Source organism: Pongo abelii, chromosome 11 (assembly GCF_028885655.2).
Source record: "Pongo abelii isolate AG06213 chromosome 11, NHGRI_mPonAbe1-v2.0_pri, whole genome shotgun sequence".
Taxonomy (NCBI): domain Eukaryota; kingdom Metazoa; phylum Chordata; class Mammalia; order Primates; family Hominidae; genus Pongo; species Pongo abelii.
The window spans coordinates 133,934,897-133,953,988 of record NC_071996.2 but is presented as its reverse complement, the minus strand read 5'-3'; the positions used below and the strand labels follow the sequence as shown (position 1 = coordinate 133,953,988).

General features: G+C 43.2%; 1 protein-coding gene and 1 long non-coding RNA gene across 3 annotated transcripts in view; one reads left to right on the top strand and one right to left on the bottom strand.

Annotated features, from left to right (window-relative positions):
- Positions 1 to 2,981: 2,981 nt before the first annotated feature.
- SP140L (SP140 nuclear body protein like) overlaps positions 2,982 to 19,092 on the bottom strand; it is a 73,553-nt gene continuing 57,442 nt past the window's right edge. For both annotated transcript variants that reach the window (XM_063713112.1, XM_063713111.1), the window contains exons 9-18: positions 18,074 to 18,148; positions 16,690 to 16,794; positions 14,470 to 14,612; positions 13,237 to 13,284; positions 9,884 to 9,925; positions 6,472 to 6,587; positions 5,651 to 5,759; positions 5,271 to 5,348; positions 4,907 to 5,050; positions 2,982 to 3,915 (exon numbers count right to left, since the gene is read on the bottom strand). In XM_063713112.1, the coding sequence (XP_063569182.1) occupies positions 3,817 to 3,915; positions 4,907 to 5,050; positions 5,271 to 5,348; positions 5,651 to 5,759; positions 6,472 to 6,587; positions 9,884 to 9,925; positions 13,237 to 13,284; positions 14,470 to 14,612; positions 16,690 to 16,794; positions 18,074 to 18,148 (959 nt within the window). In that variant the 3' untranslated portion in view covers positions 2,982 to 3,816. The remainder of the gene's footprint in view (positions 3,916 to 4,906; positions 5,051 to 5,270; positions 5,349 to 5,650; positions 5,760 to 6,471; positions 6,588 to 9,883; positions 9,926 to 13,236; positions 13,285 to 14,469; positions 14,613 to 16,689; positions 16,795 to 18,073; positions 18,149 to 19,092) is intronic.
- On the top strand, positions 6,388 to 12,668 carry LOC129058156 (uncharacterized). The gene is made up of 4 exons (XR_008523058.1): positions 6,388 to 6,594; positions 8,786 to 8,936; positions 11,122 to 11,239; positions 12,392 to 12,668. It is a non-coding gene; the product is annotated as an uncharacterized LOC129058156 (long non-coding RNA).

Below are 19,092 nucleotides of genomic sequence, written 5' to 3'. Positions count from 1 at the left end.
CCCATCAAAAAGTGGGCGAAGGACATGAACAGACACTTCTCAAAAGAAGACATTTATGCAGCCAAAAAACACATGAAAAAATGCTCACCATCACTGGCCATCAGAGAAATGCAAATCAAAACCACAATGAGATACCATCTCACACCAGTTAGAATGGCAATCATTAAAAAGTCAGGAAACAACAGGTGCTGGAGAGGATGTGGAGAAATAGGAACACTTTTACACTGTTGGTGGGACTGTAAAAGTGGCATTTCCATATTAATAGTTGCGTATCACTTGCTAAGGCTGTGCTAACCCGTTATAATAAAGATACCACGTTTGGCACGGCAACTGTAATAGGGGCTACTCCTTGGTTAAGGTTTAGGAGCCATTTAGCAGCATGAACCACCAGGAGATACCAGAGGGCAGACTGCTGAATTAAAATGGAGGTGTAACTGGGATAACAACCCTGCCTCCTTCATGTCTTTGTAGGTGGCACTAATTTCTATCATTCTCCAAGAATGTGATATTGCTTTTAACATACTTTTTTTCACCATGAAACTTCAGTTTCAGAGGCTTCTGCTTGGCCTTCCCTGAGACAGTCATTGTTATTTCATAGGTTAGGAAACCAGAGGTTAAGGAACCAGGTCAGCCAATTGCTATATTTTATGATGTACGTATGAATGTATACCCTGATTATACATTCAGGAAATGGGGAAATGATTGCTGGGTGGCTCTGTGGATTCAGAGGGCCCATTGTGAGATGGACATTACCTCACCTCCACATACTCTACTCTAACAGGGGCTACGAAAGGGCTTTGAGTCCCCAGGGATTAGCATCAACTGTGATATTGTAACATCCCTTGAAAGATCTGTGTATTTTCCTTTCCCCAGCATGTGAGTTACTCGAAAAATTTGGCCATAGAGCCCTCCCGTGAAAACTTGAGGGAATCAGTGCTGTGCACACTTACAAAGTTCTTCCTTATGAGAAACTGCCCTCATTTCCATCAGTGGGTTCTGGATTCCACTGAGAACTGGCTGAGGTTTGGAAGCTGGGCAAGGGGTCTAAGACTTTACCTTTAGATAGCTGACCTCAGCCTTCTGCTCATCTATTTTCAATCTCTTTTGATTATATGTCTAAAGCAATATGTGTCTTGCCTAGAGGAACAGCATGTCCTACTAGCCATCTTCATGGACACCTACAGACCAGGCCTCCCAGCTGTCACTCTAACATTCATGCCCATTAGGGAAATTACTTTATCTTGCCCTCACAGTTAAATGCTGCCACTTGGCCTCTGTTATTCTGGAATTCTATCATTTTGCTCACTACTGGGGGATCCAGTTCTGTAAAACATCTCTAGCATTATTCTGGCCTTCAGGGGACAGCCACCATTGACCTTCTCAAGGATGTGCTGCCCCGTCAGCAGTGCATTCCTTCTCCCCTTAGTTAGTGTCTGAGACACATTAGTAGTGTTCCCCTTTGGAGGAACTCAGTCGCCTGATGGACGGATTCTCCAGTTGTAGAGTGCAGAGTTATTCTAGCACACCAACTTCCCTATCCTTGGGACCCCTTTTCCCAGACTCTGCCACAGTAGTTCTGGCATCTCTGCTTCCACTTGACTTAATGTGTACCATGTCTTATACTAAGTCTCTAGGAGCCACCCAGGAGTATATCAGAATCATCACCTTTGGGCCATGCCAGGCTAGTTAAACTCTGTAGTAGAGAATCATGCCCTTTTGTCAATAATTCTCACTTATCTGGTTTCACATTTCACCCTTCCTGGACCAGGATCCACTCCCAGACACAATCTCCTTGCTCCTGCTGATGCACGCTGGCCAGTCCTACAGCTCCTTCGGAGGATAAACCCTCTCTTCACTTTGCCGCCCTGCCCATGACTGTTCACTTGCTTTGTCCTGAGTGGTCTCTACACAGTCTTCATTCCAGAAAAATTGGGAGTTGGGTGGGGGTGGTAGCTCTCTCTTCCAACAAGGGGCAAGAGGACTTTTCTGAAAACCCAGTAGGTTCAGGGGGCATCTGGAGTTCAAAGTTCTCATGTACATCTATCTAGATAGCCCCATGCTGAGTTTTAAGGCCTTGACTTTGGCATAAGAGACCATCCTGAGCTTAGAATTCAGTGTTCTCTGAAGTTCTGTGATTCATAAAATCAGGTCTGTACCAGACCTTCCTTGCTGTCTGCCTTCCAGCTCCAGGTATGAGGGTCTCTTCTCTTTAGGCTGGTAATGAATAGATCTAAGCCTGTCATTTACTCTTTTCAAGACATTAATGGCACTTAGTAATACCCACCAAAACCCATATTTCTTATAGTTACTTTTCCTCACTTCTTAAATACCAGACAATCGTACCAGGTATTTTAGTACATAGGTGTACTAAAATAGCTTGACCTGCAGCTCATCTAATTTACTACAGGTGAAAATTTGGGCAACTGCTCAGTGATAGCACTTCTGGGGCTATCCATATTCTGCCTAGCACCATTGGGCTAGACAGTGATCCAACTCCAGAATCCTGTCCTCAGAGCTCGCTTCCTGGGGCTGTTACTTTAGGTTGCATTCCCCAGAAGCACATTCTGGGATGAAGTCCCTTAAGCAAGAGATTGATGGTGAACATTCGCTCAGAAGGGAGTGGGGGAAGCTCATCATGTGGGCAAAAGCTAAGCCAGGACGTGGCCACAGCTAGAGACTAGCTCCAGCCTGATACCTGGGAGCACGTGGTAGCCGCACACCACACCCTTGGTCCTGCTTTGAGGCAAAGGGGCCGGCCTCAGGCCATGGGGCGTCACTTCCAGGTGAAGCTGATTCCATTTAACCAAGGGCAATACTCTGGGGACTGCTGGCATCAGCAGCCACCACTCAGCAGCTGGGGATGAAAAGACCTGGCCAGAAGAGGAGATGGTGCCAGGATGCCTACTGCTTTGCAGGGGAGCATCTCTACCCTGCTAGGTTCTTTGGCTGAGCTACGAATGAATTAAATTGACGTAAGTAGATTAACAGGAGGAAAAAAATTTTAAAAATATATGTTTTCACAGGAGTCCCACGAAATATGAGACTCCAAGAAGGGTCAGATGATGGACACTCATACACCATCGTGAGCTATTGAAAAGAACGGCTGTTTGGGAGTTCTGCAGGGAGTCGGCCACAGAAGTGGGAGAGTGAAGGGAAGAAGTGTGTTGTGAATAAAGTTTGGCTGGTTTTCAGATAAAAGGTCTTGCGAGTGGCCAGGCGTGGTGGCTCACTCCTGTCACGTCCCAGCACTTTGGGAGGCCGAGGCGGGTGGCTCATGAGGTCAGGAGTTTGAGACCAGCCTGGCCAACATAGCGAAACCCCGTCTGTACTAAAAATGCAAAAAATTAGCTGGGCATGGTGACAAGCACTGTAATCCCAGCTACTCGGGAGGCTGAGACAGGAGAATCACTTGAACCCGGGAGGCAGAGGTTGCAGTGAGCTGAGATTGCGCCATTGCATTCTAACCCCGGGAGAGAGTGTGAGACTCCATCTCAAAAAAAACAGAGGAAAAAGGTCTTGTGAGTAATAAATGTTGTCTGGAGCAGACCTCAGGAGAAGAGGCGAGAGTCTGTCTGTGCTGGTATCACCTCCAATCTCCTTCCCTGTGATTTCAGTTCCTCTTCCCTGGCTGATGAGATTCTTGGGGATGGGATTCATGATGATCACATTTCTTTTGAGCATTTGTCTTTGGGCAGATGAGGGAGGCTCAGAGAAAAGCCCCTCCCTGCATGTGCTATTTCCCAAGCGCTCTCAGTTTGAAGTCAGTGGCAAACCAGTGGCATATTTCCTGAAGGCCTTCAGCATCCACTAAACCAGTCAACTGTTCCCATTTGTTTCCTGAATAGCAAACACTTCCTTGAAATCCTTCTCAAATTCAGCCTCCAGTCTAAGTCCCATTTGGCCAAAATCCTTGTACTGGAAAAAAGTAATAAAGACAAAAACGATGTTCCTTATCATTAGTGTCATTAGATACCTTTCAACCGAGAATGATCAGGACTCTTGTCTTTAAAAAATAAAAACTGTAAGTTGACAATTTATAATGGTATGTATTTTGGAGTGCAAAGCAGTGTTGTGATTTATGACTGCTATGTGGAATAATTAAATCAAACTAATTAACATATTCATCACCTCAAAGAGCTATCATTTTTTGTAGTGAGAACATTTGATATTTACTCTCTTAACAATGTTGAAGTGTGAAATACACTATTGTTAGGTAGAACTCTTATCGTAAACACCTTAAGTTACATTAACCAGGTTAAACTTGAAAACTCATGCAGCTAAGAGTAACTTCCATTTCTTACCAGCATGATCCTTTCTTATTAACAGGGCAGAAAAGTAAAATCATTTCCACAGTTGGGATTATTACTTCTTTGGCTTTGGTTGCTTATTTCAGTGGGTTAGAAAAGCAATCTAGGTTCTTTCAACAATTCAGATAGTGGAAGGGTGTAAGGTAAGATCACTGATCTGTTCCTTTCTCTGTCACTTCTACTCCTTGCTGGCAATCCTTGTTGGGATATGGTCTATTCACATGCAAAGGAATCTAGAGTTTGGGATTTCTGGGATTGGGTGCAGATAAGAAGCACAATACCACTTTAAGATGAAATTCTCTCCTCTTTATATGCTGCAGCAGGCAGGACTCAGTTGCTCTCTCTGAGCTCCTGTCTCCTCTGGGGCAGGTGGGGGAGGAGCTCTCAGAGACCTGGGGTTCTGGTTGCAGGGACACCTTTTGATTCACTGTTTCTTTGCTAAGAAGAGCTGAAGTTCTGAACTGAAACCCATCAATCACTTCCAGAACGCTTGCTCGTGCAAGCTTATCACAGGATGAGGGAAACTAAATTTTTCTAGGCACCAGAAAATGAGGGGAAGGATGGAAAGAAATGAAATGGAAGCAGGAAGAGCCACCTACCTTGTAAGAGGCCCTGTGGTTCTGGAAGATGAGGCGCATGTCTTGTACAAACCCCTCCACTTGGGGGTAACCGTGCTCATTCAGCCTTTTCTTGATTTTATCCAACCACATGGGCTCCTTCAGGCCTTGACACGCCTCTCTAATCTGGTGACAAAAATATCAATGGAAAAGCTACCAGCATAGTTCAATGTCTACCTTCTGTGGATTCCCATAAAATCCAGCAGAAATACAACAAGGTGAAGGCAACTAACGACAGCGTGTGCTCTTGCCCCGTGGGATTAAGATCACAAATCTCACGAGGGCCCATTTCAGGGTCAGGTAATGTCATGGCAGCCTGTAATCATGGGTTGCTGTTGTTACTTACATAATAATAGTATGGAATCTTGGCAAAAAAGGAGCTCTCAGAACAGCAATAGACTTTCAAGAGGAGGAACTCACATTTCTGCAAAAGAAAGAGGCCATAAGTGAAAAGCAGCTTGGAGAGAATGAGCCCACATGCATGAGACAGAGCACACGACTCACACTCTTCTTCCACAAGTTTCTCTAACATGTGTGGCTCTTGGAAACAGACATGTCACGGCTGAGTTATTTTTTGTGCAAACAAGTTGTGGTGTTCTATCAGTGCCATTGAAGTGTGGCGCGGAAGAGCAGGCTCCTTTCGGTACATTCCCCTGCCCCTGCGCTTATTCATGATTCTCACGTGTGAGGGGAAAGGAGAAGGCTTAGGGTTTGCATCTGATTTACCAACTGTTCCTCAGGACACATCTGCCTCTCCAGGACCTCAGATTCCTGACAACACTGTTGGCTTCCTGGAGACTTGTTCATCCTGCAGAAGATGCAACTCCACGGGGTCCTAAGAGATTGGACATGGGTCAGTAGAGGGCAGGGACCCTGGAAATGGCCACCGTTCCTGTGGCTGCCACTGTCTTCCTTCAGGAATGGCTGATGGGCTCAGTCATGGGAGGGAGGGGAACACCTCCCAGAGTATCCAAGAACTGCACATGAGGTCTCCAGCCACTGGCCTTTCCCTCGCATCAGTGGTAGCAGCGGGAGGGAAGCCTCAGGAAGGTGGTGTCACCGTGAGTGTGGACTATCCTTTCCCTGTCTGAGCTGCTGGGAGCACAAGGAGTCCTGCCTGCCAGGCCCGAGTGTCAGAAACTGGGCTTTCAACTCCAGGGACTTCGGGCCTCCATCAGCCTGAAACCGTGCTTCCTGTCTTGTATGAATAAGCACAAAATATAAACAACTGGTGTTTCTTTTCCTCAACCCCCTGGGACAGGAGACCCTAAAGCAAAACCTCAAGGAAAGGACAATACCAGTATGTAGGCAAAGGTCCCCAACACTGGCCTCAGCATATCAGAGGAGGTGTCCCTGAGAGCACAGAGAACATTAACCTCCTGCTGCCAGCATCTCCCACTGCTCTCTGGATCACACTGCTGGGTCCCAGTACCCGATGAACCTGCTCCTTCCCCATCTAGACACAAGCAGGCATTCTGCTGGAGAGTGCGCATGGCAGGTGGAAGGTCCCTTAAAGGGTGAAAGAGAGGCGCCTGCATGTCACTTACTTCTCACTTTCCACAGGCGGGATGTGGCAGTCCTCATGGAAGACTCTTGAACAAGTGTCACAACAGAACAGCTCCCCTCCGTCCCGGCACACCTCACACTCATCCAAGTTTCTCATCTAGAAGGTAAAACAGTGTCCATGTCACTGGGAATCGCAAGATTCAGGAAGGCCACCCCTCTGGGCATCTAGAACACACTGCTTATGTGTGAGCCTGTATAGACAGGCATATGCTTCTCCCTGGGATATGAAGGAAAAGCATGGCATGGAGATTTCAGAACAAATCCTGGTCTGCAGTGAAGTTCAGGAGGAAGGGTTGTGGGTCAGAATTGAAAAGTTTTCCTTATGAAACCAGAGATTGTAATGCAGAAAGACTAGCAACAAAGCAAGATGATGATTTTATAGGAATCTGAATAATTTCTTTATTCTGCAGATAAAACCAGGCTTTGAAATAAAGTGTTAAATCCATTTGCCTATACCACAAATTAACTGGTGAAAAGGAGACCTAGATAATTACATATGATGGAATAAGCTCTGAGATATCATCACATCCCATATTCTTGGCCATAAGTTCCCCATGAGTTGAAGAGAGGGCCTAGTTAGGGGTTCCTAGACTGTAAGTTTTGTGCCTGGAGGGCTCTATGCCGACCTCTGAGGGGGAAGGACTGTGGGTGGAGATGATCAGGTGTGCTCCAGGGAGCACAGAGCTCTTTGGCTCTGGGAGCCTGGCATACATCCCCCGTGACTTAGCTAAATTGGATTGTAAGGTGTGAAGATGCCATCTCTAATGACCAAGGACAGTGGTAACAGCACCATACAGTGTTGAAGACGGAGGCTCTCCCCTCATTTCCTGGGCCCATAAAAGAGCTGGTGCTTTGTTACATAAAAAGTATGGTAAATCAACTAATTCTCCATTTCTCACAAGTCTCAATATGTGAGACCTTTAGCCAGATTTAATTTCATTTGGGGAAATTAAAATATGATAGTATTTGCATCCACGTGTTGTGGAGCAAATCCCAGTCATTAAAAACCAACAGAATTTATAGAGCAAATATAGAGACCAATACATATATGCTGTATTGTAGACAAATACATGTGTATTTACAACAAAGAACCGGTCTGTGACTGAGCCCTTTGTCATTCAAGTGAAAAGTGCTGTAAGGACTAAAATTAGAGTTCAATATTATGTGCAGCCTGGACATCTGGTAACACTGGAAGGGCCTAGAATGGTCTATCTACAAGTCCTCTGCTGGCTCTGCTCCTGCAGATAAGGTTTCCTACCAACACTTCTGATCAAGAGGACCGCTGCACCTTCTGCTTATTTTTGAATAGCTGATTTCATTTCCCTGCCAGCCATGGAATTATTCAAACAAGCCAATCACACTCTCCCTCTGGAAGCAGGGGACAGCCCACCCTCCACAGCCACTGGCTGTTTCCTCTGTTCCTGAGCGCAGCCCCCATGTGGCCTTGTGTGGAGTGCCTACAGGGCTCTTTCTGCTGCTACTTCTACTTTTATATTTTGCTCTCTAAATTCATTTCAGCTCTAGGTTAGGTGAAATCCTCCTGTGATCTGGATTTTCAGGTTCCCCAGTGAGGATGCATGTTCAGAGGTGGACTTTTTCCCTCTCACACTTTGAGAACTCACAGTTTTTTGGCTGTCTCACAGAGTTTGCAGTGGCAAGCCACTTCTTTCAAAGGGTCTGTAAATTCCTTGTTTTGCTGGAATGTTCCTGTGGTGGTTCTTGTAGCAAATGTTCACAATGTGAGTCTCAGCATGCTGTTCTGTCTGAGTTGGAGGTGGAAGTCAGTCCTGCCTCCTATCTGCTATTTTTTTTCTCCAAACCTGTATCTTTTCAAGAAGAGATTTGATTTCTCTGGTTCTTTGGTTGTTGGCCTGGCTGTACATTAGACTCATCTCAGGAGAGTATATAAAATGCTAATGTCCTGAACCCAACACCAGAGATTCTGAATCACTGGGTCAGGGTTGAGGCACAGACACTGGTATTCTTTAGGTGACAGAATAGGCAATTCTATGTATCAGCATCATCTGGGGACCTTGAAAAAATCCTAATGTTCAAGTCATACACAGTCCAGATTGATTAATTTAGAATTTCCCTAGAAGTGGGATCTAGGCAGCAATATTTTTTAAAGCTCTTCAGGTGACTCCAAGATGCAAGATAATTTGAGACTCAGCCTGAGCAAAGTCTGGTTATGGAGGCATGGGGATATTATAAGTCGATGTTGTTATTGGCCTTGGAAAAATTATTAATAGGGGTGACCATACCTTTACTGGAACTGTTTTCCTCTTTTTCCCACAGACATCTGGCTGTGGGCTGTGAGACATAAACCTCCACGTCAAGCTCATACAAAATCAGCCACACAAACACTGACCTCCAGGGCTGTTTTAACCATTCATAAGTCCCTGAGTTGGCCGGGCATCAAAATCAGTGTTGGAGGATTGCTTTGGAGGTAAGGTGTGTATAAAACTATTTGAGCATCCCTCCTCTGTTAAGTATTATGTGTCAGTGCTATTGCATGATAGTCTATGTGAGTGCTGCCCCCTGGAGTTGTGCAAGAATGTGACCTTGCCTAAAATTGGCATCTCACTGCAATGAAAAGGAGCAAACCAGAATTTCATTCGGAGAAAGAACTCATCCATGATTTCAGCAGAACCCAAAGCAGGCAGTCATATAGCAAGCAGAGAATGGATGGGGCCCATGGCATCAGAAAGTTTGCATAGTACTGAACACCAGATAAGCAGTTAAGTTAAAATGCCTCAGGATTTGCTAGGTCGTGATGGTTTCAGTCCTAACCAGCTCAGCACCCTAATGGCTTCCCTGAGACTGGTGATAGGGGCTCTGTAAAGGACCTCTTGCCCTGTATGTACTCCTTTACAGGACTAATGACAGGCTCCACACCTTAAACATAATAGCTTGGCCTGGTCTGTTCCTTCTGGCTGATGCTTAAGACCATCTTCAGCTCTACCTGCACCTTGGAGGGCATTTTTGGGATCTTCCCTTTCATCCATACCCCTTACTTGAGAATGCTGTTATCCTCTCACATTTACCCCTTCCCCCTAATCACCAGGCCAGCCCTACCCTTTACCACTTCAAGCTCTGTTTCAAGAGACCTCAGTGGTCTAGAGCTCAGCCTCCCATACTCACTACCCAAGGGAATAAGGAAGTAAGGATATTGGAGGGTTTCCACTGAAACAGATGGAAAGGGTGCTTTCACACTGCAAGACATCCAAGGCCCAGGCACATCTACCTGGCTTGGGTGATGCAACTGAATTCACACAGCCACATACTCCAATTGAGACTGAACATGCTTCAGGCAACAGCAGTCATGACACAGAACATATGCCTGGAGAAAGGAGTGGAATATTCTGGGGGCCGTAGTTCAGAATTTGTACTTACACAACGGTCAACTGAGCTATTGTTTTGAGACTTCGGTATTCTCTGTTGAAAAAACAGAAAGATTGATTTATGATATTGAATGCATTGTTTCCATCTATCACTTACTTAAATTTAAATAGTCATCTTTGAAGGGATTCAGGAACCAGTTGTAAAAAAATAATTGGGAGGAGATGAAGGCCAGTAGGCTGGGGTGGCTCCAGTGCTTTAATTTCCTATGTAAGCAAACTGAAAACTGATGTAAACAGTAAAATGAAACTAGAGACTTTACCAACTAGAATCTGCCATCTACCTCTAATTAGCATCTTTCCATGATAACCCATTAAATATAGCTTCTCTAACGTACTCCTGTGTTGGCCTCACTGTCTGGGCTGCTGCAGCATAGCTCTCTGAACCTCTTCTTGTTCTGAGTGCTGCCCAATTCATGAATTGCTCTTTGATCCAATAAATGCTATTAAATTTATTTTGTCTGAAGTTTTATTTTTTTAAACAGTCTTCCCTTTATCTCATATCTGATTTTTTGGACCTATATATGTACTGAGGGAAGAAAAAGTGCCCAAGTACTACTGTTCAGCCCAATGCAAGTCCCATTCCCTGCAGGGAGTCTGGACCTAGTTTGCACAGGCCAAGTCGGAGAAGCTCTACTTGTCCTCTTACTCCAAGGGGCCCTCAGGCATATTTCCTAAACTTGGCCTTTGTGTCATCCCACCCAGAGGAGTTGCAATAATAATCAGGCTGATAATTTATCCCCCACAGCCTCCAGGGACCACAGGACCCAGAGTCCTGGAGGCCATGCAAGTGTCCCAGAGAAGAGCACTGCTTTCTGCAGCTCCCCTAGGGACACAGCCCTGGTGATAAAATGCCTCCAAGGTCCTCTGTGCTGCAGCTCTTCTTCCTGAGAGTCTCCTGCTCTCCCTTCTATCCAAATCACAAGAAGATGTCAGGTTGACTGTCTTTTAAGAGGTAACCCACTAGATTTATTTAGATTGCTTTTGGATATCCATTGCAGGAGTTGGCAGCTTTCCCTTCTAGGATACAGGCAGCCTCAGCTTTTGTCTCTAGCCCAGGGCACAGAAGCTATAAACAAGTGTGATCTAAAGCACAAGCACCTGAGAGGTGACCTTGTCACTGACTGCATCTCTGACTAGCCTAGAATCTCCTACTCCACCCATTTGTAATTCATCCATGTTTACAATAAAATTGAAACAATCTTTTTTTTTTTTTTCTTTTTTTTGAAACAGGGTTTCACTCTGTCACCCAGGCTGGAATGCCATGATAAAATCACAGCTCACTATAGTCTCGACCTCCCAGGCTCAAGTGATCCTCCCACCTCAGCCTCCTGAGTAGGTGGGACTACAGGTATGCACCACAATGCCTGGGTATTTTTTTTTTTTTTTTTTTTTGGTAGAGGTGATATCTCACGATGTGTCCAGGTTGGTCTCAAATTCCTGAGCTCAAGTCATCCTCCCATCTCAGCCTCTCAAAATGCTGGCATTATAGCCTCTAGTCACCATGCCTGAAATGATTTTTGAGGTCAATCTTCTGTAATGGCCATTGGAATTTAGTATGTGCTTGATAAGTATATGTTGAATGGGTGAATAAATGAATATTGTTTCAAGAGTTCAAGACCAGCCTGCCCAACATGGCAAAACCCTGTCTCTACTAAAAATACAAATAATTAGCCGGGTGTGGTGGCAGGCACCTGTAATCCCAGCCACTTGGGAGGCTGAGGCAGGAGAATTGCTTGAACCTGGGAGGCTGAGATTGCTCCACTGCACTCCAGTCTGAATGACAAGAGTGAAACTCCGTCTCAAAAAAAAAAAAAATTACTGGAGTCTCTTAAGCAAGCATTAGCACACAACGATTATTCTGGGTGAGTGTATCAGATTGTTTTACAACACCGCAGCTACCACCAAAAGGTTTATGTGGCACTTGTCATGAGCCTGAGCAGAGATATTATCATGTGGCACTGATAGTGACACTGAAGTTTCCAGAAGCCAAGTGGCTCTGCAAGCAAGAGAAGCTCTGAGAGGCATAGAGGACCCATGGAGTTCATAATGGATCCTGGATCTGCCACTTGGGGGACCTCTGTTCTCCCCATGAGGAGACACAACATATAGAGGCAACTGCAGCTTGTTGCTGCTAAGTGTTGCACCCCTGAATAGAGGGAGAGTCGGTTGGTTGGAAATTGCCAGCTTATTTGGGTCATCCAGGCTGAGTTACTCCTGGCACCTGGGGAAAGGTAGAGTTGCTGGTCTTTAGTGTACTCACTGAATAGGTGACATAATAGTTTCCCTTCAGGAAACCCAGTGGATGAAATGTCTCAGTGGCTGAGAATTCAAATCAGCCAGTATATCAGATAATGTAAAGGCCTGGATCTCAGGTTCCCAGTGGAATATGAAGCTTAGTGGCTAGCTATGTGTGAGCTGTTTTAGAAGTCTGTGGATGTCTTGAATGCGTATTTCTACCTGAAGTGCATAAGGATGACATTTTTCTCTTCCCCCTCCTCAGGTTCTCATTTACACCCAGTCTTGGAAAAACCATCACCTTGTCCTGAATATACACGGCACTTAACCTATTTGTTTTTTACATTCTTTAAGTGAAGGAAAAATCACTTTCACAGATAAAAAGCAGGTCTGCACAGTCCCTCTGATAGAGCCAAAGAGGTGGCATCAACATAAAAGATTTTCCTGGTCAGCTCCTCCTGCAAAATACGTTTGCCTCTGGAGATCTTCTTCCCCAATGGCACCATGTTGACAAAGGAAAATAATTTCCCGTTGAGAAAGAATTCTGTGTATCTGTGTGTACATTTTTTTGGAAGGTGAAAGAGGACGTGAAAGATCAGAAAAGAAATATTCTTTTTATTACCTATTTCATGAAATGATATATGGTTTCATACATGTCTCAAGCGACTGTGAGGAAACGTTTGCTCTATCAATTTCACGAAAGTTAGAAAATAATAACATCAATGAAAAAAATCTGATTTTGAGTTGGAGATGATACTCTCACCTTATTATGAAATATTTTTATGTATTCCGTGACCGTGTTGGATTTTCCAACTTTGACACTCTTAGAACATCTGCATCTATTGCTGAAACACATTCAGGAGGTTTGTTTTGATGGCTCCTCAGCATCTCCATCTAATATGGTTTAATCCAAAGAGGACCTAGCTTTATGTACACAAAGTATTCAAAGTAGCAACTCTGAAGGCATATATTAAAAAAATTTATAAGTGGGAAGTGGAGAAGGTGAAAGCTTAATTATAGTTACCCAATTGGAGACTCCATAAAATAAGATGTTGTACATGTTAAATCAGTTGTGTGAGAAGAATCTGTAGAAAATTATGTAATAATCACCTTTTTGTTCCTGTAATATATTCTTGGAGGATTAGGTAGAAATCCTTCCTGAAAGATAAAAAGACCAAGGTACATAGTCAGCCTATGTTTCTGTTTTGTCAGTCTGGCATTTCCAACCTCTTCCCAGATACTTCTACCTGAGTGTTCCACTGCCTGCTCAAACCCAAGGTATCTGAATGAGATACCATCTCCCTGTCTTCACCTGTGCTTCTAGACTCCAATCAATAGAAGCCAGAAAATCATTTTCAGGACGATTTTCCCTTCTCTTGGGCTTCTTTCCTAAGTCCTAAGAGGTTTTCGTTCATAATCTCATACCATCTATCACCTCTTTTCCAGTTCCACCAGTGCCACTCCAGCTGGAGTCCCTACACCAGAGCTATCCAAGCAGCACACACTTATTGCATGCTACTGGGTGTCAGTCACTCTGATCAATCTTGGGTACATGAAGGTGGGAAAACCTAAAGGGGTCTACAGACAAAAAGCACTCACAGAAGGATAAATATAAATAGTGAAAAAAGGGCATTAGTAGGGGCTCAGGAACCCTGGGAAGGGAGGACCCATGGCTATAGGTCAGTGAATATTTAAGGAAGAGGGTAACATTTGAGCTAAGCACTCTAGACTGAGTATAGGTTTGCTAGCAGGGGAGACAGTGAAGGCATTTCAACGCCCCATTGCTGTCTAAAATACTGTTTTAAATGTCATTTCCAATCTCAGAAGATTTCACTGATTGTTGCTATCTCAATTACAGATTTGAATTACTTAACCTGGCATTAAAGTGCTCCACAAACAACCCCAGTTGCTGAATTGTGCCTTACTGTACACAACCCATCTGCCTAAATCCACAGAGCTGTTAATATTTTTACTATGGTTCTTGTTTTAATGCCATTCTGGTTTTCAGGTCATTCTTTCTCTGAAGTGTCTTCTTGCCCTGCTTGACTATTGACTCTCTTCTTTTTCTCAGTGCACAAAATTGTCCGCATGACCCTAGCCAGAATGACCCTTTCCTCCTCCAAGCTGCTGAGTCTATCCTGACGGAGCCCCTGGTACAACATCAGTGTGTTGCAGTGTAGTGTGGTTATGGATATGGGGTCCCTCTCTCCTGAGTGAGAGGATAAACTCACTGGCATCAAGGCTTTAGCTATAACCTAACAAATATTTGGTGAATAAACAATCTCCTCATTATTACGGAACAAGAAGAAGGGGCACAGGTCTGGCCCCTTGTCATTGGAATACCTCCATCAGCCGTCGTAGGGGCCACCCGCCACAGCGCAAACTCAGCCTCCAGTTCTTTGATCTTGCGTAGCCTCCTTTGATTTCAAATTTCCTGGGGGTGAACCAATTTCCATCCTCAGTCTGTATACACTTCACGAAGGTTCCTGTAAGACCAGGGTAAGTTGATCCTGAGCCCTCTTTGTTCCCAGCACTCAGACTGTGGCCGCTCACCACATTGGATCTAGAGCCACCCAATCTGTGATGAAGATCAATAGCAGGAGGGTCTGGCCTTCCCTCTCAGACTTCAGAGGCCCCAAATCCAGCCTGAAAGTCCCCTCTAAGGATATTTCCTGGTGGGGGTGCACATTTCTTTGACCTTCATCCATGAAGAAAGTGATGGTTATCAGCAAGAGCAACCTTTCAAGCATTTCAAAAGCACTTACAAGAAGGAAAAGCAAGTGATTCTGAAAGATGAGAGGACTCCAACATGCTGTTGAATTCTGGGGGTAGAGACCAGGCCTGAGTCTGCAGATGGCTCTGGAGGCAATGTGGAGGCAGAATCCTTACTTAGGGGTACAGTCTGAGATAGGTGCCCTGTGGCTCAGGAGGCCACACTAGCAACATGTGCACCTTCTATTACAACATTTTTCATTCAGTTTTAGGGCATTATTGAACAGAGATTTTCTCATCTGTGCAGTCACAGGTAGCTGATATTAAAAAATAATTGTGAAATGTTACCTAATAGAAAAATTAAGTTATATATAAAAGATAGTCAACCCCATCAGCCATTAGGGAAATGCAAAGCAAAACCACAGTGAGATACCACGTCACACCCACTAGGATGATCATAATAAAAAAGACAAACAATAACAAGTGTTGGTGAGTGTGTAGAGGAATGGGAGCCTTCATACATTTCTGGTGGGAATATAGAATAGTGCAGCCACTGTTGAAAACACTTTGGTGTTTCCTCAATAAGTTAAGAATAGAATTACCATTTGACTCAGCAACTCCTTTCTTGAATATACACTCCAAAGAGCTGAAATATGTTCTCACCAAACTCTTAACATAAATGTTCAAAATAGCATTATTTATAACAGCCAAAGAGTGAAAATAACCCAAGAGGATGAATGGATAAACTAAATGTGGTATATCTATACAATGAAATATATGATTTATCAATAAAAGAAATGAAGTACCAATACATTCAATATGAATGAACTTTGAAAACATCATGCTCATTAAAAGCAGCCAGTCATGAAAGGGGATGTATGATAGGATTCCATTTGCAGAAAATGCCTAGAATAAGCAAATTTATAGAGCAGAAAATAGATTAGCAGCTGCTTAGGGCTGGGCATTGGGCTGGGCATTAGTAGTCAATGGGCATTGACTACTAATTCACATGGGGTTTTCTTTAGTGAAGGACAAATTGTTCTAAAATTAGATGATAATAATGGCTGTACAATCCTGTGAAAATATGAAAAAAGTCATTGATTGGTATACTCTAAGTGGTGAATTACATGATACATGAACTGTATTTCAGTTAAGCTATTAAAAAAGTCACAATGAAAACATTTATATTAATTGGTGCTCAAAAAGCCAAGTTAAGAGAGGTCTGAGATGAAGGCCATTCTGATAGACATTTTTGACAGTTTTATAATTTTCAATCATAAAATATTTTACATTAATATGTAAATTAGTTCTCACAGCTACATCATGAGGTAGGTTTTTAATTATTTTTCCCTCTCTTGGATGAGAAATTTCCCATTCAGAAAGGTCCCCTTCTCTACTCAGAATGGAACAGTCATTCCTGGCACAGCCAAGGCTGGAACTCAGGCTTCCTAATGTTAAAACCTGTGATCATTATCACCCTAAGCCAAGCACCCTGCCTTGGTGACAGCACTCCAGAAGGGAGAGAGAATATGAAGCTTGAGGTTGAGGGCCTCTTCCCTTTTCTGTCTGATTCAAAGTAAAATACCTGACATTTTCCATCTGTGAATTGACGTTCCTGCCTTCTCTTTTGTTCTTTGGGTACCCCCTGGACACTCCATATGTGAATCAGCATCTAATGGGTGTGATTTCTTAAAGTCTGAAAATGTCATCTTAGGGATCCCTTCCTCCTTCCCTCAAGCCAAACTGGGCCCAAAACTCCTTGAATGATGTGTAATTCACACAAATAATTTCACCATTTCTTGTGATGCCTTCAGATAGGAGCTGCAAATTAAAGAAGACTATGAAACCCACCTTGTTCCAATTTCTCCTTATGTAAAATTCCCTTCACCCCACCACAGGTCACTGGAAGTAAAGGAGCCTGAAAATCCACAGTTTCATCTTTGTGCTTTCTTGAAGCTGAAAGAGAGGATTTCTTCATTCTGTCTCATTTTGCAAAGGCACATCCCCCCTCCCCACTGAGGTAAATCCTATAAAGGCACAAAGAGTACTTAGGAAATTCTATTCCATAAATCTCTAGAGTTTCAAAGTCTTTCTTCCAAGTGGCATTTTTGATATGTAACTACAGAATGTGTGCCCCAATTTCACCTTTCAAATTTCACAGAAAATTGAATGCTTTATCAGAGAAATTAGACTTCAGTAAAACTGTTTTAACTTCCAATGTAGTAAGCTCCACTGATTCTTATATGACCATGAAACATACAGTTGTTGTCATTGGTTTGATGAGTGCTCTCCAGCTATTCTGTTTTGCAGCAGTTAGGTAGCCAGAGATGAAGCCAGAGACCATAATCAGTCTCCCATTTGAGCACTGACTGGTCAAGGAGGGAGAGGCTAATGATGAGATAACCTAATGGAGACGGTGCCTGCCTTCTACTTTTATCTCTGCTTTGCTCCATTTTCCCCTCCTATCAGCTTTCTCCACAGCTGAGAAAGGAGCTCAGGGAGCTCTAGAATAATCTGAAAATTGTACCAAGCAGGGGGTGGGGAACTGAGAACCTGATACTACAGAAGTAGGTGTGAAAGTTTTTCAAAGAAAAACTCCAGGAGGATGAGCAGCTAATCCTGCCCTTCCAAACAGAAGTGTACACGCCATGATGGGCAGGGGAAGAAGTCCTTGGTCCTGAGACTGGTTTTGAAAAGGGCACACTATTTAGACTGGGATGGACTAACAAGAAGGGTGGTTGGCCTAATTCACCCTCTAGCTTCTCAGATGAGGAAACCAAGGCAAAGAAGGCCAAGTGGTCAGCACAACATCACACAAAGATTTTTTTAAAAAGCCAAAAAGTCTTAGGACACAGATCTCTAACCACAACTCTGGTTCAACCTTAGTGTGCAACCTATGGCTTTCTGTGTAGCCAGAGAAAGATCAGCTAAATAACTTATGGGTTATACCCTTTATACAGCAGTGGACTATCTTCAGCCTTGAAATTTATCTTTTCAGTGGAAGTAGTACTTTAGTGACCCCTGGGGCCCCGGGGTCTGGTTGTAGATCCATCACCAACTTACTTCCTTCTTTCCTTGATACATTTTGGAAAATGACTTCATAGGATACGTTTTTCAATAGTTAGTACAGCTTCATAAAACAATTAAAGAAATAGGTTTATTACTGAAAATATAGCATAAAGCGCAAGAAATTAGATGTTTAGTTATTGAAAGTGCAATCCTCTTTTCTTTTTACCTCTTGATCGAACTCTTTTCTGTGGAGCTCTGTCACTCTGAGTGAAGCGGGTTCCAGGTTTGCCTCTCTTTCTCTCTGAGAAAGTAGAATAATATAATCACAGTCACAGATGAGCAGCTGTATTACATATATTGCTGCTTTTCAAAAATTCCATTTAAATGTAACTTTCCAAAAGCTTGTTTAATATATAAATAAAAAGATTTAAACCCTAGCCTTTAAGGTATGAAGAATTAGACAGCTAATATTAGGTTCACTTTATATTTCATTTTCCTATTCTTACATTAGAAAAAAAACTAATTGAAATCAGTATTTCACATATATCTCAAGCAACAGTATAAATACTTCATTCCGTATTTTGAAGGTTCATTTCATATTTTGAAGTTTCATTTCATATTTCATTTCAAATATATATTTGAAATATATATGGCATGTAATATATGTTAAACACTTACACATCCACTAATTTATTTAATCTTTGCAAGATCAAAATTATGATTACTGTCATTACAGAGACTAAAATATTCAGAGAAAATTGAGACAAAACTACAAAATTAAGTGAAGGCGTTTGGGTTTCTCTTAGCAGACACAAAAATAAATGACAGTTCTGTGAGTTAAGGGAAACCCTATTAGGTGCTCCATAGGTGAGATGTATGCTGCACATATCACATTGAGGGAAGATATTTGTACCCTTGTGCTGAAAGTAATCGTAAATGTGACCCGGGCTTCGTCCACATGGCTTTGGAAAAAATAAATATTAGGATCTAAAAAACTAATCAAAAGAAGGTTAATCATGAGGAATGGGTAGAATTGAGACTTCCACAGCCTTCATTCCAAATAGTAATTAAGGACTGACATGGCAGACACTGCAGCCGACGATGTTCTCCCATGCGCATGCTAATTGGCTGTGGATGGGCATCTCAATGTTTACTATCGTTCAAATGTGTTTTATTTTCCAAGGCAGGAAAGCAAAATGTTCCTTCCTTCTTGTGTTGGATGTCCACCATCCAATGACCACCATC